The 22401-nt window shown below is 44.4% G+C and overlaps 1 protein-coding gene across 1 annotated transcript in view; it reads left to right on the top strand.

The window, feature by feature from the left end:
- LOC138528109 (protein sel-1 homolog 3-like) overlaps positions 1-16538 on the top strand; it is a 397280-nt gene extending 380742 nt beyond the window's left edge. The window contains exon 23 of the mRNA XM_069639562.1: positions 15368-16538. Within this exon, the coding sequence (XP_069495663.1) occupies positions 15368-15469 (102 nt within the window). The 3' untranslated portion in view covers positions 15470-16538. The remainder of the gene's footprint in view (positions 1-15367) is intronic.
- Positions 16539-22401: the final 5863 nt, after the last annotated feature.

The raw sequence follows: 22401 nt of genomic DNA, 5'->3' as shown, positions 1-22401 counted from the left end.
CGGTTGAAACCAAAGAGGCGGCGAAGCAGCTAATCCTGGAAGAAAAGTTAGCTTGGATAGAAAATCATCTAAACAAAGGTCCAACTATCAATAAGGAGAAACCAATGACGACTGAAAAGACATCTCAGACAAAAGAATTTAACAAGCTCAACAATGTAGCACCACTATTCCAGAAACCTCAAAAAAATGCTCTGAGCATGATCCCTACTGCCTCAACTAGCTCAGCGGAAGCGAAAATAGGTACGGGTCCTTCGAGAAAACTAAATCCTGCTTTTAAACTGGCAAGCAAGGATTCAACTTCTCCTCCAAATTCAAAGCAATTAGGGCCAAACAAACAGGCCAATAAAGAGGATCAAGAAACACTCAAAAATCGAAAATGCAATCTTCCTCAACCAGGTGATCTTGCTGTAGGGCAAGCATTCATCGACTTAAGTAATTCACCTCATCCATCAGCCGAATTTCAGGTTTTAAGCAGTCTCATGGAACTGACTCAACATTTAGATACAGAAGATTCCCCTTTGATTGAGATGATACAGAGCAGCCCAAAAACAGCCTCAAGCGTCAATTGGGAAAACCACCAGGAATCGAGACCTACGAGACAAATTTGTTCCCCTATTAGGATCAAATCCCGAAGTCGAAGTGGATCTAAAGACAAGAGGCAAGCAAACATTGTATCAGATCCAAGCGCCCATCATCAGACGCTCTGCAGTCTTGAAGGATGGACCTTTGACGACAAAGCACGGAAATTCTCAAGACGATGCGATTAAGCGAAAAATGCAAGCTGAATCTTCGCGAAGAAACTCTAACAGCACTATGCAAGGCACCCGAATTTTCAAGTTGGAACAAAGTTCACATAAATCGGGATACATGATCCTGAATAGGAAAACGGTGCTAAAAATCCTGAGCAGAACTAAATCACTAAAATCTCTAACCACTGGAGACTTCCGTTTGATCGAGCCCTATCATAGAGAACAGAGGGCAAAGGCATATTTGCATATAAAAGCAAGGGCGTTACAAACAGGAATGGAAGAGGCGTACAAGAGCTCAGTCAATCTGGCCTCTTGCTAACAGAACTGGAAGGCCCAACATCGGTGCAGGCGAAAATCAACAGGGAGGACATCAGAGCCCACAAGTCGCCCTTTCTTCAGAAAGCTAAAGATCTGCACAACATAAACAATGGAGAAATGAAATCAACTAGAAAAAGGAACCAACCTAGATCATACAGAGACCTCCAAGCGGAACGCACTCCATCTAACAATTCAAAGGTTTTGTGGAAAGCCTCTGAGAGCTCTTCATCATACAGATCAAGCATATCTGAACACAAATGACGCCTTCGCTCTGATATTACACCTCCTAGACAAATATCCAAAGATGAAATCCATCATAAGGACCTGTGCCCAAGCCGTGACTCATCTCGTTATCCAAAAGGCCCATGGGAATGGCTCAAGACCGTAGTCAATGGGAAGTCAAGCAGATAGCAACCAGGTTGGGCTAACAACACACTAGCCCAGGATTCATCGGAGATTCGTACCCTCTCCATGGCCTCATGGAACACCAGGGGCCATCTACACTTGACAAACAGCAACAATCAGACCCTAGTGGGTTTCGATATCATCTGCCTCCAGGAAACCTGGCTGACGGAGAAGCCTTCGCTGGACGGCTACGAGATTGAACTTTCAGCCGCCAAGCAAGGCAGATTTGGGCGACCGTCATCTGGTCTGCTGCTTGCAGTGAGAATTGGATCAGGCATCAAGATCCTAAAAAAACTAGCAGAGAGTTACGGAATGTTTGGCAGTCCTTACGTCATGGACATATCAGGATTTAAGGTTCAAAAAAACCAATACAGTTGAACTGGCAATAGTTAACCTGTATTGGAATCCTCAGCAATCATCGACAATAACCGTCTGTAAAGAAGTGATTGAAGTGATCGATAGCATCACAATTGACTCAAACACAGAACATGTGATCATCTGTGGTGATCTGAACTCAATATGCTTACAAGATTTGGCCAGTCTGCCAAGACACAAACTTTCGTCTGAAGAGAGAGGAAAAACCTGGATGATCGCCATGAACTCGAGGAACTTCCATAATTTAGCATGGCTTAAATCCTGGGAAAATATCATCCCAACATGGGAACGGGAAAGCTCTCGGGCCACACTCAATATATATCTTCACATCACAAAACCTACTGCCTCTGGTAAAATCATTTAAAGGAATAAGGACAAAAGAGAGTGACCATAATTTGCTTGCAATAATATGGTCATGACCACACCACGAGAGCAAACTTTCTCTTCCTGCAATAGAAGCAAACACTCAGCGTCCCAGACTTCGCTTAACTGCCAAAAACATCAAGATGATCACTGACAATTATGGAAAATCTATGGAAGGAAACCCAACGGAGTGCGAGCGACCAGACTACCTCCCCTTTCTACTACAGTTTAGATCTGACCCCAAGAACAGAAAAGGCCAAATCCGAAAACACCTGCAAGTGTTTGACCAAGCCCTAGTGGACAGAAGAAAACTTCTGAGGAAAGCTAAAAAAAGAGCAGCAATCGAACAATCTGACTCGGCTAAGGCCGACTACCTAGTGGAAGTTAACAGCTATAAATCCTGACTAACAAGTCGCAGGAGGTTTATGTATCAAAACGACGCGGAAAAGATGCTTAGGACATTAAGCACCAAGAAATCTAGCGACTTTTTGGCCCTTATTAAGATGGCAAGGAATAGTCGGGAAAGTGAACTGGCGAACTCAGTCACAGAGGCAAACTGGACCAATTCTTTCAGAACCATGTTCGCTGCACCAAACGGTGTGCTTGAAAGTCAACCTGAAAAGTGACAGATAGATCAATCTCTCGGACATTATCAACGTCATGAAACATCTTAAATCCTCAAGAGCCCCTGGTCCTGACGGCCTGAGCAAAATAGACCTCAAGCAAAATCCGGAAGCATGGGCAAGATTCCTAAGTATTATATTCCAACATTGTGTATCACTCAGAACCATACAAACAACATGGACTCATTCTAAAATTGTCCCGCTGTTCAAAAGTGGAAACAGGGAAGAACCACAGAAAAACAGGCCAATTGCCCTGTTGGATATTATTGGCAAAATATTCGCAACACTGCTGCTCAAACAGTTCCAAAATTGGGCAAAGGTCTCTCCAGCACATGACCCATTTCAGATGGGTTTCCTACAAAATGGCGGAACTTCCGTAAACATCTTGTTGCTAAACCTAATTAAAGCAATGGTAAAGCAGGGCGCGCCACAGTTTTTTTGGCCTTCATTGATCTCACGCAGGCCTTTGATAAAATGGATAGGAGATTGCTCTGGTCCAAACTGTATACATGGAATTGGCCAAACGGACTGCTGAACCCCATCAAAGCACTACATACAGATAACAAATTGCGAGTTCGACTCAACAACCACGGAACCCTGTCAAACAAGATTCCTGCAGAGCGTGGGGTGAAACAAGGTTGTCCTTTAGTCCCAGCACTTTTCATCAGTTTCCTCAGAGATTTTAAGCACACTGAAAGCTCAGTCCGAGCCTTTCCGCCGAAAATAGGCAATACAAATACATCCCGCCTGCTATATGCAGATGACTTAATTTTGCTAGACCAAACAGAGGTTGGATTACAGCGCCAATTGACAAACTTGGCAAATTACATAAAATCCGATAACTTGGAAATTAACAAATCCAAAACAAAAATCCTGATCCTAGCGAAAAATAAGTCTTACAAAAAACGTCACAGAGGATGGTTCCTGGAAAATACCAAGATTGAAACAGTCGAATATTACAAATATCTGGGTGTAACAATAGACAGCTCAGCACAGGAAACAACCATGAAATCGATTTTATGGGGCAAAACCAGGAATTTACCAGCCCAGATGAGATCAATTGACAAGAGATACAGAAAATGTTCTCTGGAGCCTGTAATCCAATTCTACAGAGGCAAAGTTGTCCCGGCCCTAACGTACGGAATGGGCACGACCCTGTCAATGCCAGCCTCTATCTGGCCTAAACTCAAGGGTTTACTATGGCGTTCAGTTCTGGGTCTACCAAACTCGGATGCAATTGCAAACATCAGGCGCAAGCTAGGGTTACAATCCCTACTCGCAGCAGTTGACCAGAACTCAATACAAATTTACAGAAAAACCATCATGCTGGAAACTCTTTCGATATTCAAGCTGATAGCAGAGGAGCTTGCAACTGGCCGCCTTAACATCTTAAAAAAATGGTCACAAAAACAAAAATCAAAATTGGACGAAATAGCTTGCACCGAAGAAGAACTGATCGGAAATCCTCAGAGAATAAAACGAAAAATGGGCCTCATGGATTGGATTAGCACCGTCGACAAGGCCCGAGCTAACAAATTGACCACACATCTGCCTCCAACTTTTAATCAACTGAAGATACCTCTGCCATATTGCTCGAAATTTCCAGACAAAAACTAATGCGGACCCTTTTGAGAGCCCGTCTGAACTTAATGCCCACACGTGAAATTCTCAACATTAGACTTCAGTCTCCGTCTACAGAATGCAGACTATGTAAATCATTAAAGGAACTAGAAAACTCGAAGCATCTGCTGCTACACTGCGAGGCGCTCAGTCAAGAAAGGAGCGCCTATTTTTCACCTCTTGGGATGCTGGCCTCAGTTTTAGACAAAGACGTTTGGTGGAACAGATTAATGTCGGGAGAAAAGACCAAATGGACTATTGTGACAGCAAAACTTCTGACAATCGCATTTGATGAAATGAAGGAAAGTGTAACATAGAGGAGAGAAGGTTGAAATAATCAGAATAACCATGTTCCTTTCCATCATTATCTCCTTTTCATCATCTAGACTTCTACCTATACGAAGAAAAACCACAACATAATCACTAGTCTTTGTAAAAATCACGTTGATTATATGCAAAAAAAAAAAAATCTTTTATCTATTTATGTATTTAATGTGTTCTGTTTTACATAACATACACTTCCCAAAAAATAATAATAAACAATGTATATCTAAAGTGTGCACCATAAATGATGTGCAGCATAGATAGGCAAGCAATTTCAAATTCATTTAGCCTTTCAAAGACATATATCAAAAAGCCAACTTTGGAAAACTCACGGAAATCTTTCATCAATCCCATCATTTGAGCCCTCAAGTAGCTGGCGAAGGATTATATACAAAACAACCTAAAAAGTCCACCCTGTCTTGGACTATACCACTACCGTCCATCACAGAATTCTCGAGTTTGCAAAACTGCGATATCCTCCCATCTTTAATCTGCTGTGCAGGATTTCTAGCATTGTAAATACAATTAAACTAAAGCTTAAAAATACAATTGTATCTTTAAGGCACAGAAATGTCAATCAAATAGAAGGCCCCTCACTACTGAGGAGTTAAATAATGCATGAAAAAAACACATTTAGTTGTCAGAAGTCTTGGACCATGTTGATCATATTACCAGATTTTGTTTTTTAAAATACCAGCAGAACTAAGGCCTGGATGCAACTAACACCTAAAAAATCTACAAGGGCCTTCCAATTGCTATAAAAGTTGTGATAAAAGGTGAAGATGTATTTCAATATATATATGCAATAAAGGAAAAACCTTCCAGATTCATGATCTTTAAATATGAAAAAATGTGCTTCCACCAAATTACTTCTCCAATGAGGTAAGACCCGTCTCCAAATGAATACGGGCCAGAGGGACACTGCGAGGAAGATGTCCGTATGAAACCCTCAACAGTCACAAGTCAGAACCATCTAGAAATATACAAAAATGTCCACACCATAAGTTGAAACCGGTACAACTTGGTTTTTATAGAAATAAATGGTAGGCAACATTGAAAAGCGTTCATATTTGATATCTAACTGTCTTTTCAATGCTGACACCTTGTCACGATTACACATTGCAAAACATAAATATTAAAAAGTATTAACTTCTTCCAAATGTTTCCTGAGTGGAGACCATTGTGCTCCTGGAGAATAAGGGAAGGGGACCACTTGCTGCTTACATCAAGTAGAGCAATTGGGCAGAAATTAAGGGGTTCACTCCCAGTGATGGTTTTGTGTATTGGGACAGTGAATGATGTTCTCTATTTCTTTAGGATGATGCTTCTATTTATTATCATACAAAGCAGCTGGTACATAATTCAAGCCTAGAGGTCGGATAATCCTAGAACATCACACTAGTGAGGACATCGCGTCCAGTAGCACAAGAATTCTTGAAGCACATGAAAAGCGTCTTGATGACAACATTTGTAAAAGATATTTCCCAAATCCCTAACCTAGGTAAAATGTTTCACCCAAATAGATTCTCGTATAGGGTTAGCCAATGTAAGAGAATGTGTCTGGCCAGCACCATTTTCCAAATGCCACAAATGAGGCTTATTTTTCTCACATAGTAGCCTTTGCATCTTCTGGCAACAGCGCCCCAGTAAATTTGCTTTGTGACCCAGAAGCCAATATTTTTTAATTCTATTTAGTCCTTCGCTTTTCTTGACAATATTGATTTCCAAGACTTGAATTTAGAACTCCATAATGCTTTCAATTCTTCCGGTACCCATCGTTTTCCTATTGCAAATTAATGGTTTGAAAGAGTGTGGGTGTTGTCTAACCAATATTATTATAATTATGATATTTATTGAGCACTGACCTGTCTTCGAGAAGCAACGGAGCGCTTTACAGTGGTGTACAAAAATACAGATACATAACAGCCTTCAGACACTTCCAGCTGTCCTGGACCAGCCGTACCTGCCCACTCACCCCCCCTTACTGTTGGTGTTCCCCAAAGTGTCAGTCCTGGGTCCACTTCATTTCACTCTCTATGTGTCTGCTCTTGGCACCTTGATCTCCTCCTATTGCTTCTATCAACTCTTCGCTAATGACACTTATACATGCTCCTTTTCTTACTTATCTGACAAGCAATGGTCAGAAATATCTGACTGTTTCTCCATCATCAAATACTGGACCGCATCTCGCTCACTCATGCTCAACTCCCCTAAGACTGCAGTTCTTTACTTCCCATCTCTTACTCTCCCCCTCTTCTATTCTTCTCTCCTGACGACCTTCCCTACTCTTCTTGCAACCTTGGTGTTCTCTTTGATCCATCTCACAACTTCTCACTATTCATCTCCAAATCTGCCGCTGTAGCCAGACCTAACATCAGAAAAATAGGACATCTTCTTCCCTTAATCAATGCTAGGAATCTAATCTCCTCTTTAGTACTCTCTCGGTCTGACTACTGTGGTATTCTACTCTATGGCCTTCCAAAGTATGCCTTTTCACCACAATCCTGCTGTCCATACCCTCTTCAACCTTCCCCGCTTCAACTCCACCTCCCAAGCCTGTCGTCAGTTAGGCTGGTTATCTATGAGACAGAGGGCAAAGTATAAACTCATCCTCATCCCTTGTGCCCTTTACCAGGGGCACAAGGGAGGCTGACAGGAAGCCTTTGAGGAGTGCATTTCCCCCACCCAAGCGGGATAGGACCAGTGCTTGAATGGTGGATCTTAAGCTGTCCGGAGGGAGGAAGGGCTTGACTTTCCGCCGGAGGGAGAGCTGATGTCAAGTTGTCTGAGTTTTCTTAGCTATGTGTGTCTCGAGGAGAGATGTTTGTCGATGTGGAACTCAAGGGACTTGGTGTAGGAGGTGAGCTCAGGTGTGATTCCCTCAGAGTTCATGATTGATAGCCAGGTCTGTATGTCTGGGTGTTCCGTGTTGTTGGTGAGGAGTAGGCACTCGGTCTTGGGGGGCTTGAGCTACAAGTATGCACTGGCCATCCAAGACTGGATCAGCAAGAGGCAGGTTTTGAGCCTATGGATGTCCTTGATGGAGTCGATCTTGAAGTATAGATGTGTATCCTCAGTGTATTGGTGGATGTGGATGAGGTGTGTAGCTAGGTGGGCTCCCCGCGGCTCCATGTATAGATAGAAGATCACTGGGGAGAGGATGGAATCCTGTGGGAATCCACAGGTGATGGGTAGCATTGGCAATTTTGAGGACTCCATCTGAACAAAGTGCTGGCGGTTGGCGAGGTAGGACTTGAACCTGCATAGGACAAGGTTGCTCATCCCCATGCCCCGATGTAGGTGTCCGTAAGTGCCTGGTGGTTTACTGTGTCGAAAGTGGCTGAGAGGTCGAGTAGAACCAGGAGGCAATGGTGGCCATCGTCAAGGATGATGAGGGCGCCATAGACCACCTGTATGGTTGCTGTCACCATGGTGCATCTGGGTCTGAACCCAGATTGGTAGGTTTGGAGGAAATTATTGGCGTTGATGTGTTGTTGCTTTTGTGCGACTACCGCTTTCTCGATGATCTTACCTAGAAAAGGAAGATGGGTGATGAGGTGATAGTTACCTGGGTTGTCGGGATCCAGAGCGGGTTTCTTTAGTAGAGGGATGATTTTTCCTGTTTTTAGGGTTGATGGGAAGGTGCCTTGAGTTAGGGAGCTGTTGATGATCTCCAGGTAGGGGAGGAGAGCTTCTGCTGGGCAGGTCTAGAGAATGGATGTTGTGAGGATGTCGTCTGTATACGATGTGGCTTTGAGGGCAGCCAGGGTTTCAACCAGGTTCTCTGTTGAGAGTGTCTTGAATGTTATCCAGAGTGTGGAGATTTTGCAAGGAAAGGCGTGAGGTGGGCCTGTGGATGCAGAGCTGGTGTCGATGTGCTGGCTAAGAAGGTTGGCGTGGATTAGGCCCAGCGACATAGATCCACTTGCACCTGCTCACCAACTGCAAAGGAAAAGAGGCTTTGAGATGCATATTTTCACCTGGAAACATTGAACCCCACACCTTTACAGTATCTGGCAGGACTGAAGGATTTCACAGAGACAACCCATACACCAGGGGTCTCCTTTACTTAGGGTGACCTTCTACCCGAAATGGATGTTCTCAGCAGATGCTTTTCACAACAGGAACAACATTTCCAAGGAGAAGGGCAGAAGTACGCCACCTGTGTCATTCCAAGCTGTAAAGCAGGGACAAACAAAACCAGTGTACAAATGGGTTTTGGGATAAAGCAAATTCAATATATAATAAAAGCAGACACCCACCTAGGCACGATCGAATGGAAGTAGGCACTAGTAGGGTCGACATGCTGAGGTACTGGTGATTTCAAATGAGAACAGTATCCAGATGGGAATGAGCAAAAGGTCTGAGGAGTGAAAGCAAACAGGAGGAAGAAGGGAGGTTAGTCAGGTTAGCAGCCTAAACCTGGGGAGCGCGAGGATGTAACTACAGGAAGGAAGTTGCCATTCCGAATCCAAGAAAAGTAAATGCAAATCCAATGAAGGGCAGCTGCAGTTCAGAACACCAAGCTGGAAATCCATCGGGTAATCCATAAACAGTTCCAGATACACAAATGCCAAATGTCAAGAAACCAGGAAGTCGTAAGTAAATGTCAAGCCACAGTTCTAATCCAGGAGAGGAGTCGGGACCAAGGAAAGCCATGGTCGGTATACAGGAAATCTAGCAGGCGAAATGTCACAATTGGTACAAAAATAGACATAAGGACTTACTTCAATAGGAATCAGGGGCTTCTGTTCATTGCCGGTTTACAGAAAGCCGCCGTTCATTGGAGAGACTTGGTGACATCAGTCGCCCACACTCCGGAACGCGTGATGTTTTCCACGCAATACGCAGTGCATGCAATGCGTGTCTGTCATGTTTCCAACGCTGCAGAAGTCTCCATGGCAACTGCCAATGAGACTGAGAACTTTGAGGACCGTCTCAGTTCCTGACAGTATCCGAGAAAAGGGGTGCAAAGCACAGACTCAGGGTAAAAAATCATAAGCAGCTAGATAACCTTGCAACCATAGGTTCAGCTTCATGATGCTAGTACCGTTCCAAGATACCCTGTTACCAGGAACATTGGCAGATTCCAAATCAAGGAACAGTCATAATCCACAACATATTAAAAAGAGCAGCAATGACACTTTTCTTTAACTTGGGTTACATAAAGGTGAATGCAATTCAAAGGTATATAAGGTCATGTTTTTGACACCTTAGCTGGGCCGCGACCATGCATGATGTCACAATGACCATTACTTCTATGTCCCGTCCCCCCTCAAACATGCCGATTGATTATGCCATCTCTGCAAAAGGCAGAAATCAATAAAAAAATCCTTGAATTTCCTTAGTACAGGCACTGTTACAAAATACAACTTAACCTATAGAAAGCATCCATTAGACATACAATATATATATATATATATTCCATAGAATTACCATCGACTATAATAAGCAGAAATAAATATTATCATGCATCGCAGAACTATCTATCCCTCCTACCCTTGCATCAGCGATTCCTTCTTCTCTTGATCTGCACAAATGCCTGAATGAATTCTTTAATTATAAAGGTGAGTATGGATGTCGGCTTTCTTTCTCCTTCATTCGCCTCTTGCCCGTGTCTCCTTATAACCCCCAGCTTTCTTATTCCCTCTCATTCTTTACTCATATTACAAGAAGCATCCAAGATCGATCAATGGACTGCTCATAAGAACTCTAACCCCAAAACCGCCATCTTTGAACGGTGTTTCCACCTCTAAAACGGTCTTCAACTGGGCTTAGAGCAACACAGAGCTCATCACAACAGCACCAGAGACACTCATTCCATCTGCCTGAGGATGCCTGCAGAGGTGGTTGCAGGGGCAGCCTGGCTCCCCCACCGCCGCTCCTGCTGCTAATCTGAGAGTGACATCCGCCATCGAGCCCACTCCGCTCAGCCACCTGCACCACCATCAAGCGAAGAAAAGAGCGGCTGGGCAAGTACTGGATCTCCCGGCCTGCCCTGCTCTTTAGCTGCAGGCTGGTGGTCCCACCTCCCCTACCCACCATTGGATGCTCCTCATCACTTCCAGTAAATTACTCCTTTCTTAGGCAACCGAGCAACGGACAAACAGCTGAGGGCTAACCTCCAGCCTCTTTGCCTTTTCCCCTGCCTTTGAGCTATTGCTCTGCTGTGTCCTGCTACTTGCTTGTGAGTGCCAATTATGTCTTTGCTCAACCCTGCCCTCACCATGCACTGCTCGTACTCTCTCTTCTACTTCTCTCTTCATTCTCCTCTGCTCAAACCCCTTTCAACTCTCTTCCTGTCCCTATGATCTCTTTGCCTCAGCTTCAACCCTCTTTTCGCTCACCTGCTCTCTCTATTCACAAAACCTCCAGCCCTAACTTTAATCACACTTCCACTTCTCCATCTACCCCCCAGCGACTCTCTACTTCACAGACTCAGCATCAGTGTTATTCTACATCTCACTATCTTTACATTGTTCTCTGGAATGCACAATCTGTCTGTAAACATGACTTCCTTTACCTCTGACTTCCTTCTTTGACATGCTCCCTCTCTTACCCCCAATGCCCTTACAGAAACCTGGATTTCTCCCTCGCTGCCCACCCGTCCCAACCCTGCCTACACCTTCACCCACTCTACCCGCCCAACGGGTGGTCGTGTACGGGTGTTTGAATCTTCCAAACTTCCCATCTCTCCTACTCCCCTATCCGATCCTACTCCCCTATCTCCTGCTATCTCCCGCTAGTTCTCCCTCTTGGTTGGGGAGGCGTCTGACCCTCATAGAGTTGGAGGTGGATGAGCAGGTGGATGAGCAGAGAGCTCGGGAAGGAAGATGTTGTGGAAGAGAAAGTTGGAGGTAAATCCAACCTACTAGCTCTTCTCCTTTCGGAGAACCACTTGAATAGCATTCTATGCCACCACATCTCCCTGTTCCCCTCTCCTCAAACTATGATAACCCCACAAAACATATTCCTCACCCTTTTATTCTAAAGGTTAGCACTTCCTCCACTATCCCATTCCTATATAATAATGATAATTATAATACTCTACTGTCGTTGTCACTGGTTCATGTTTCTATTTCCCCTTGTATCATCTGGTCCTAAATCCACATCCTCTGACTCATTGTTAAGGACACATGTCCTCCGCTCTGTAAATCAATGTTAAAAGGTTTTGTAAGCATTTTTGTGCCAAAAATGCATTGCTTTTCCCTGTGAATTTCATTAAATAAATAACCATATGTCCATTGTAAAGGAAATGGTGAGGAGTCAGGAACCCAATCCTAGGGCCCGAGGATCCACATAGCCAGTGATAGGACATCAGTTGTTGACCTTATATAGCATTCTGATTTCTGTGCATAACTGCTGAACCCATATGCATGCATTAGTAATGGCCGAACCCCGAACCCTCACCCATAATGATAGGCTCACAACTTGTTTCAAGTGTTGGCAATAAAAAGGCCGTAGGATTTTATTGTACAGATATGGGTTATGACAATAACAATATCACTTATCATGATGGTATCATACTTTTGGGCACCGGGTCCTGAGGTTACCCCCTCGGACCCGTGCCGCCTTCTTGTGTCCCACGACTTGTTGTGGGCACCGTACAGTGCCTTGTACTTCTTTTCGTTCTTCTTCCCTTTTGTAGGGTGGGTGGGTTCTGTGGTAAAGAAGCAAGAAGATTTGGAAGACACTGAGTAAACAGTGAACCTCCTGTTTGGTTGGGTCCCCATTCAGGGTCCACAAACAGATTTTTTCATTATCATTCATAGGACCCAGGGAGGCCCTGGGTCTTTGTTGTGTATGTGATGGGGGCCGCTGTTGTCGCAGCCCCCGGCCGGATAGCCGACTGTCTGACCCCCTGGTGGGGGCAGATCTTTGAACCTGGGCCCTGCCTGATGGTTGTTTCCTTGTGGTGCTTTAGCACCTTGCTGTTTGGAGGAAGGGTGCGATGACTGTTTGCACCTTACCCTTCCGTGGCTTTTGTGCTGCCGAGACTGCGTGTCTCCGTAGCTGGGGGGAAGGAGAGGAGCAGGAGCGGGGGGTTGGGGCTGCCCCTCTCCCAGCTGCCGATGGTAACAGCAGTTACCCTGCCTCGCTTGTGGGATGCCCATGCAGCATTGTCCACTTGCTCCCTAGCACCCCGGGCAACATACCATGCAACATGCCAAGGGAAAGATGGAATGTGCCAGTGGCACATTGCTACCTTGAGCATTAGCCGTATGGTTGGGCGGATGTTGATGTGACTTTGTAGATCCCACCTCTATCAGCTGTGAAATGTTCTTACTGCTCTCTCTGACCAGCAGATGCAGGGTGAGCAATTGGTGGCCAGCCAAGTGCCCATGGGGGGGTGCTCTGACTCTGGGCGTAGGTGAACCCAGCATTTTCCTCCTCCTCCCTGTCGTTAGGGCACCCTCACTCAGGATCTGCTGATGTCTGTTTCCTCCGAGCAAGACCAGGGTCCTTGCTCTTGAAGTCCGGCTGCATGGAGGTGGTGGTTGTGTAGGAATGGTGTACTTGCCTTTTCTAACACTTTGGCGTTGGTGGGGTAAACCAGTGTATCATTTGGCCTCACCTGACAATCACTACTTTATTTATTTATTTATTTATTTATGTATTTTGAAATGTGTGTAGCGCATCCACCCCAGAGGCATCTGGGCACTCTTCTTGAAATTGAAAGAGCATCGAGAGTTACATGGTTACATGGTTACACCAGTGTTCTTGGCAATAATAAGTACTATAGTTACAGGGTTACACATATGCATAGAGATTTACCTTACAATCATCACATTAAGTAGAGATGTTAATTTAGGTATTGATAGGTGCAGACAGTTTTTGCAGGAATTTAATGTCGGTGATATATGTGATGTCACTTAGGCAGTTTTGGGGTTCATAATCGTGTAGTATTTATTTTTTCTCTCTACCTCCTGTGTTTATCGCACGCTGACCCCACTCCACATCCTGTATTACCGCATGTGGTATCATACTCTGCATCATGTGGTCGGTAAATACAGGTGGTCATTGTGAATACATCCAGTTTGACCTTAACTGCATGACTCACAAGGACGCCCCCTAGTGTTCTATGGTGAGTTCACAACACCAAAAAGCAGACTGGTAAGGCTACCTTGCAGATTGGGGAATAGGGAAGGGGCCTGTGTGCCATGTGGAAACCTATCTGGTGCTTTGCTATGTCTAAACCTATGCCCTGGTGGTCTGTGCATAGGCCATAGAACTGTAGTGGAATCTCATTGTAGACTAAGCAGATATTCCTGGCATCTCCGCCTGCCAGCCTTCGTTTATACTGTTCTGGGTTTCCTTCTGACTGTGGGTTCTGCGGCTTCACGAATCATGTTGTTATGGCCTATTGGCCAGTTTAATCTATAACTTCCACTGGCTCATGTTCACTTCTTTTACTCAGTTTCCTTTTTCCACCCAGCCTCTTTTTGGTTTGGGCTATTAGGTAGCGCTTAAGACACCTATAACCCAAAACTATTGCATTGGAGTACAGATAGGGAGGAATAGCATATGAGGAGGGACACAGAGTCTTTGGGCGTTCTTTTGTGATGTGCCCCCCCATTGCCAGCCTATGGACATGCTAATCCCTATGGTCATTCATGTCTCTGCCCGCCTAAAACACCTCCTCATGGGAACTCTTTGAGCTCGCTTTAATCAAGCCTTACCATCAAAGCTTTCACTCGACATGCCTGCCAGTGTTTGTTCAAAGCAGTCTTCTGAGAGTTAACTACTTAATTGGAGTTGTAAACACACTACTGGTGTAATAAAAATATCTTACCAGGCCTGGCTTCAGCCACTCGATTTATAAGCACTTTGTTTCCTTCACTGAAATCCTTTTAAAAACAAGCATTGGCAAAGCCACTGAAGTCGTTTTTAAAACAAGCATTGACAACACCAACATTTTTGGCTTGTGCATAAGTTTAAGGGCCTCATCACAAGTTGGGCGGTAGCCCTTAAATGCAGTGGTAACGGGGTTACCGCTGCATTTAAGGCTCTGCCGTATGGCGTGTTTACCCCCAGCTCAACACGCCAGAAAAATGCCGATTTTCGGTGCAATTACTGTGCGGTAATACCGCTCGAGGTAATTGTGCCGTAGATTTACCATTGGGTCCAATTAACCCAATGGGGAATGGGGAATAACGTTTACCGGCCAACCCGTGATCCGGTGGTAATACTGCTGGACGGGTGGGCGGTAACGCAAATAAAGTTTGGCATTATCCCAGTTGGGATATCGGCCAACTCCTGATGGGGCCCTAAATATTTTGTCAGGCACTGCTATGAGATGCCCAGGTACTTGCACCATTTTGCACCTGCTACCAACAATGGGTAGCTAATACCACTACGGCCGTGCCTGGCAAATGCCTTTCCCATGCCTACACGAAAGCAAAAACTATTGGTATTGCCAATGCTTGGTTTATGTTGTAGGCTACCGCTTCACATTCATTCTTTTCTGTTTATGTAGAATTGTTTAAGTCATTTAGTTAAAAACGTATTAAAATACATTGAAAAAGACAGTTGGTTGCAGCAGTGTGTGCAGCCTGGAGGCCTAACTTTCTGTTTTCCCATATTTTGTAGTTCTTCAGTGCTGCAACAGTAGCCGTCATCACCGCCTTCAGCATCATGACCATTGTTAGCCGGCTACAGCAGGGGGCGCTGCGCTTGCAGCATACCGTATGATGGCGCCTCAAGCAGTGCAGCACGGCGGCGTGGTGGTGGGCCCTCCACACTCTGTGCCATGGACCATTAAATACTCAGACCTGAGGGTGATGGAACAGTGAACCTTCCATGCTCACTAAGACATTTGTACCTGCAACATTCCTCAAGATTGGAATGATAAAAAATAGCTTTCCAATGGTAGTGCTTCCAAGATGCAACATTCCAAATGGTGGGGCATTGAACCGACAGCATTCAGGGTGCTTCGCATTAGATCTGGGCCATTCCAAATGATGGGGCATTGAACCTGCCACATTCCGAGCGATGAGGCTTAAATCTGCAACATTCCAAATGATGGGACCGTGGACCTGGAACACTGCAAATGATGATGGTGTATCAAAGCTACAGCATTGACAATAGTGGGGTATATGGTGTTTGGACACGCCTCTTTTCAGATAGATGGTACAGAAAATGAACATTGAGTCTGAAACTGACTCCGCAACAGCGCCTTGAAGCTGAACATCAACGGCATCTTTGGAAACATGTGTACCTGACTCCAATGTGAATGAAATTTAGCTCAATCGGCGCGCCACCATGCTTGATGGAGTAAGATTCACAAGGGTGTATGTAAAGTTCTCTACGTGTAACATCAAGTAGTCGCCCTGTTGAAGTTCACTTTAAGGCGCCCAATCTAATCTAACAATATAATAAAAGGCCAGATGTATGTTTGTCCGATGCAGTAGCTTTGCCTGTTGTCACCGCTAGAGGGAGCTGTTGCCTTAGGATATATAGAGAAAATGCCAATTTGCATAGCTTCAACTGTTGTCACCGCTAGGGGGAGATGTTGCCTTCGGATATATAGAGAAAATACCAATTTGCATAGCTTGGCCTCTTGTCACCGCTAGAGGGAGCTGTTGGCTTAGTATATATAGTGGTCCTACTGTGTCAATTAAAAACCTGCACTTTGGCTCGTGTACACAGGCCTGTACACTAGCCATAAATAAATTACCAGACGCTACTATTAAATGGTAAATTAGTTTGCTATTTCTTTCTCTTTAAATGTACTGACCATGACCCAAAAATAATTAATCAAATCCCCTGCAAGAAAAGGACAATATTATATTGCATCCTCCAGAGGTCTGTCTGGGGCCTGGGACCTCTCTACATCCAGCTTTCTCTCTCGAAATACCTCTCAGTCAGAATACTTCGGTCTTCTGGCTCCAACTCTCTGCAGGTCAAACCTTTCTCCAAACAGAGAGTGTAAGGCAGATCCCTCTCCTCGACTGGCGCCTCCCTCTGGAACGGCCTCCCGCCCCCCTCAGACTTGATCCGGATCTAATTAAGTTCTGAAATCTTCTCAAGAATCTCCCTTACTCCTCTTTCTTCCCTCTCCCCCTATCGTGCTAAACCCTCCACCTGCCACTGAGACAGGGGCCTGGTGCTTTCAGAGTCTTACAGGGACCAGACCAATCCCCCCCCACCCATTGATCCCTCCCAGCACCCTTTTCCCGGACTATCCCAACCTAGTCCCCCTGTCCAATGCACTCTTCCTCCCCTCTACCCGTCTTTCCCCTAGCACTTGCCGCCTTGGCCAGTGCAGCACTTGCACGCCCCCACCCGTGGAGCCACCGCTCTCCTGCACTTCTCCCTCTATCCTCCACCCCTTGCACTTATCACCTTTGTCATGTCGGGTCGCGGGAGGTTAGCTCAGTGGCAAAGTGCTCGCCTTGGAAGCAAGACGACATGAGCAACACAGGTTCGATCCCCGGGTCCGCGCTTAGAAACCTCTGGGTGTTAAACGCGTTATAAATAACCCATCATATCATGTCATGCACTTACACGGAAGGATTGTCAGAAGGCCAATGTAAACGTTTCTTTGTTGTTGTATTCGTATGATTCCCATGTCTCCCCATCCTCCGCCACCCCTCTGTTATGTCTTCTGGCGCATTAGGGAAGCGTGCATGGTACTCAGAATGATCCATTGAGCTAGTGTTGCCAAACTCAATCTTTTTTCAATTCAATCACTTTTTTCAGAATTTTTTTTCCATAAAGTTGCATTGCATGAATACAATACACCCTTCAGACAAAAAGCAACATTTAAAATGCTTAATTGGAGCCAGTTTAGCACACACGCATATTCACACCTCTAATAAATATTAATATGTCTGCATCTTATCAACATGATGATTCTGCCAAACACTATATTTAAAAATATAGTGAACATTGCAAATCAATAACACATTTTCAGACATATCGTATTCGTATACCCATCCTATCATTTTAACATTCCGATATCTGCTCATCATTAATCACAAAACTAGTGCCAATCAAATATTGCACAGCGGCCATGATTTGCACAGCGGCCATGATTTGTGCTCCCCTTATGATGGAACAGCATCTACTAAAGAAAGAAAATATACACTAATATCACCAGTAGCGGCTGTTGACATTTTTAATTGGAGTGGTGTAAATATTTCCCATAAATATGCTAGGGCAGAGCATTTTATGTAGAATGGGGTAAAATGGTGGCTGATACGGCACACTTTCTGTGAATAATTGGGAAAAAACCTGGCAGTTTGTAATTGGCATTGTAGGATGACTCCAATCCAAAAATGCAGTAGATGCAAGACACTGGCAGTGCACAGGAACATTTCCCAATGCATTTTCATGATGCCTTTGCCCACAATATATGCCAGTTAAAAACATGTTCATGCTAGTTGTGACCATACATTTCCATGCTGGCTGCATCAACATATGCCAGTATTCCCATATAAGAACATATTCATGTTTGCTGTGCACATAAGGCCAGTATTGCTACTATAAGAAAACATTTCCATGCTGGTTCTGCCAATATATTCAAGCATCCCCACGCAGCAACATAATACTGTTGGCTTTGCCATTAAAAATACAGTGCCACAATATGAATACATGTCAAAACTAGCTAGTAAAAAATATTGTGCCAAAGAAATAGCTAGACTTGCAGCACCAAAATGAATGCCACTCTAGGCACATAAATGCTTTACTAGAGATGCCCAGTAAAAAAAAGCCATGTCAAAGAAATAGCTACACTGGCTGCACCAAAATACAAGTCTAGTCAGCTAATAACACTGAACATGCTTGCTTTATCATAGATACACAAGAAAAAGAATATTGTGCCACCCTATGAAGTCTATGGCTATACTGGAGGGCCAAAATTTCAATCTAGCCACATAATAATACTTAACATGATTGCTTTATTATAGATGCCCAGGGAAACACGTTTCATGCCACAGTATGAAACAGCTAGACTGGCTGCCCCAAAATGCCAGTCTAGCTATATAATACCACATATCATTTTTCTTTTACAAAATCAATGCCATCACACACACACACATTAATAATCAAAATTAATTAAAAAGCTCTTACCTGTATGAATCCCAGTTTGGACTTTTCTCCACTCCACCATCTCCACGAAAGTCTTTGGCTCCCACGCAGCATGAACATTAACCAGGAATCACACAGAGCACGTCCTGCTCCGGCACATGCACACAGGAGCCGGAGCACCTCTCACACAGTGCTCTTACCCGTTTGTATGTGCATACAAACATGCAGTTCACAAGCCTGCTTCCTCAATGGGCCATGCAAAGTTGGCGAAGCAAAACTTTCCCGTCCATGCATTGCGCGTAGGGCGTACTTACTGGGGAACAGAACTGTCAATGAGAAAACACATTTCCCTTTGACAGTTCAAGCTAGCCCAGGATTGCTCCCGCAGCTGCGACAAGTAGCTGAGTGAGTGCTTGGTATTTCCACCTGCTGGTGCGGCTAGTCCATGATGGGTGAGGGTTCATGCAGATTGGCGCCCCCTTGTCCATTACAGACGAGCGGCCCCTGAACAAAAAGGCCTATATCCAATCTCATATTGTGTCCAGTAAAACAGCTCAGTGAGTTAAGCACTCACCTCATTCCTCTATGTTCAGCCTGCAGAACACAGGTCTGGATCCGGGACTCAGCCCTTCACCCTGCCGAGGGCTATAAATTGAGTCACATTGAGAAATATTAACAAATATGATTACAGCTCTTAGAAGACGGGGGAATCTGACATGATGTGCTATATTAGAGAATGATATTGCTATCACTCTTCAGTTGTAAAAATGATGACCTTCTGTCAAGATACGGAGAGCAAAGAAGCTGCCGGATCACCCTGAGCAGCCTTTCCCACCAGTGTGTACCACTCTCAGTAAGTGCGCTGCTCCAGAGCACTGGGGCTCATCCCAGGGCACTTGTTACAAAACAAACATGCACCTTTTTTTTTTTTAAACAATATTTTTATTAGGTTTTGTATGTTCAATACAACAAATGCATTAACACATTAAATTCTTCATTGCAACATTGGCAAGGGACTAATAAGCTATTGCATTCTTTGGTAGACGGGATAATTGGATGTGTTCTTGCGTCCATGGCTATAGTTTGTGCCGTCGGGGTGGAGATAAGATCTGTTCCTTAGGAGCTGTGCCTGGGGATACATGTCTAATAAAGTGGAGAGCACTGAAGCCATCTGGTGAGTGGAGGTCTCCTGGTGAGGGCTGGGAATTTTGCAGCATAGTCCATGAATGGGTCCCATGTGTTCCTGGTGGTATACAGGGAGCCCGATTTTATTGCTGTGATTTTTTCGGCGACAGCTAAGTCCCAGCATTTAGACCACCATAGAGCTGTGGAGGGACCACTCTCGTGTTTCCACTAAATGGTCTAATTTAAGAAACAAAAAAAGACAAATCGTGCAGTGCTTATCCACCAAAACTATGAGAGTCTAGCCCAGGACTTCCAGTACAGGGCACACAACATTTACTATTCACTTGTATTGGTGAGTATATTTTATGAAGGACGAGTAACATTTGCATGGTACTCAACCTTGTTGGGGAGTAGAGGGATGTTTGAAACTTTTATCTGATATTCACTGCAAACAAACTTTGCAGTAAATAGCAAATATGTTTCAGTGTGAAAAGGCTGGCATTTGCGTGGCAGCATTACACCAACTATGAAGTTTGTTTATGGTGACATGAAGCATTTTACAGAAAGAATTTTTTGTTACCGGGAACCATGGGTCGAATGCATTTCTCTTAGGTCAAACATGTAAAGTAAGGCAAATACCCTGCAGATGTATTGTGAGTTTGAAGAATTTGCCAGACCTGCAGTTCTTTACAGAGGAAATCAAAGCAGTTCCTGAGTGATAGTGGCTTGCCTTCTCATGTATCACAGTGTGTTTAAGGATTGCTATATTAAAGAAAACGCCATAACCTATATGTGCGAAAAGTACAGAAATACAACTTAGAAATACCCAATATTGTACCGTTAATCAAATAGCAGCTGTTTTGCAGAATGTGTCTACGGTACTAGAGTGTCAGCGGTGCGCAACCCGGTAACCCTCTACTGCTTCATTGAAAGTCTTCTTTTGCCCGCTAAAAGGATAACACTGCAACAGAGAATTACTGGCACTACCCTTTTAAAAGTAAAACAGTAACAGCACAATAAACAAACTATGCCCAGTTACATCGATCATGTACCCAGGCAGAGCCACCCCTGCATAGCCATATACTGCCATCATATGCCACGCGCAGCCTCAAATGCCCACATTGTTCCATTATATGCCAGGGAAAGCAATCTATGCCCAGTTATCTGACCGGTAATGCCCCCCCCCACCTCCAAGGGGCATATTGCCGAAGTAAGACTTTTTTCTCAATTTAGGTTCTGACATGGCATATGCTGTATGAATATACAGGTGATTGGTCCTTTATCAACACCACTGATACAAATCTCAACTTCGTCCTTTTTTCCCTTTTTGTCCTGACCACCTCGGCATCGTATATATGATTAGTTATGCTGTTCTTAAAACTTTTGTTTGAGAGACAATTGCTTTATACAATGCCACTTTTGCATTCATTTTATGAATGCAAAATAATTTAGCAAGAAGCCAAGCATTCATTCTGTTGAACTTAGTGATAAGATTGAACATTTTTCCAGTACTGGACTATTCTACTGTATCCCAATACCATGTCTACCGGTGGTGACCAGCAGCCATGTTGGTTGCCCTCATAGGTACACAGGATACCAGCTCCAAGTTGCATGATATTAGAGCATGGTCACTAACGGAAGCTACATACAAATACAATCAATCATTGACTAATGTGATCGTCTGTGTCATGATTCCATATTACATGAGATAGCGTTAGCATCAGATCCAGGCATCTGCAGGCAGCAGTTGGCCATCAGTTGTCCATCAATTCCACCCAGTCACAGCCGCTATTGATGCTACTCATTGAATACCCTTGACCACTGCCAGGGGAGCTGGCCGGAGGGAGGACAGGACCACAGGTGCAACGCAGGTCTCCAGCCTGGAGTACGTTATTGTTATTACTCCTGGAAAACCAGACGTCAACTATGTTATTTTGCTCACTGATGCTGTTGGATTATGGGAAGCGAGATTCCAATAGATATTGACCAAAACCATTTCTGTCTCCCCCTCTCACTCTTCACGGTCAACCTCACAACTAGTATGCCGTAAGAGTAGGTATCAATGGTTTAGCTTGTGAAGCTGTGATTTATATCTATTGCAATCGCCAACCCCCTACTCGGTCTACCCCTCCAGCCTTGTTTTGCTGGCTTAATCATTAGTTAAAAAACCTTCCATAAAACATGGTCTGGTTAATCATGTTGCCTCTCCGGCCAACTCCTGTATCGACTACTGCAATAATGTATAAGCTGGCACCTCAAAAAATAATGTGAAAATCTTTCGGGTTGCGCAGAACTGACGCGCAAGAGCAGTATGCAGGAATATTAGAAGGGATCATATAATGGAGGTTAGGAGATCCCTGTCCTGCCTCGCTGTGTGTCACTGAATATCCCATAAAATACCCACTCTACTCACTCTAACCCATAAATGCTTATCAGGAAAAGCACCTGAGTACCTGATAAAATGCATA

The sequence above is a fragment of the Ambystoma mexicanum genome, chromosome 7q (genome assembly GCF_040938575.1).
Source record: "Ambystoma mexicanum isolate Mex_15411 chromosome 7q, UKY_AmexF1_1, whole genome shotgun sequence".
NCBI classification, from domain to species: Eukaryota; Metazoa; Chordata; class Amphibia; order Caudata; family Ambystomatidae; genus Ambystoma; species Ambystoma mexicanum.
Note: the sequence above shows the minus strand (reverse complement) of the source record. Positions and strands in the feature narration are given on the sequence as shown.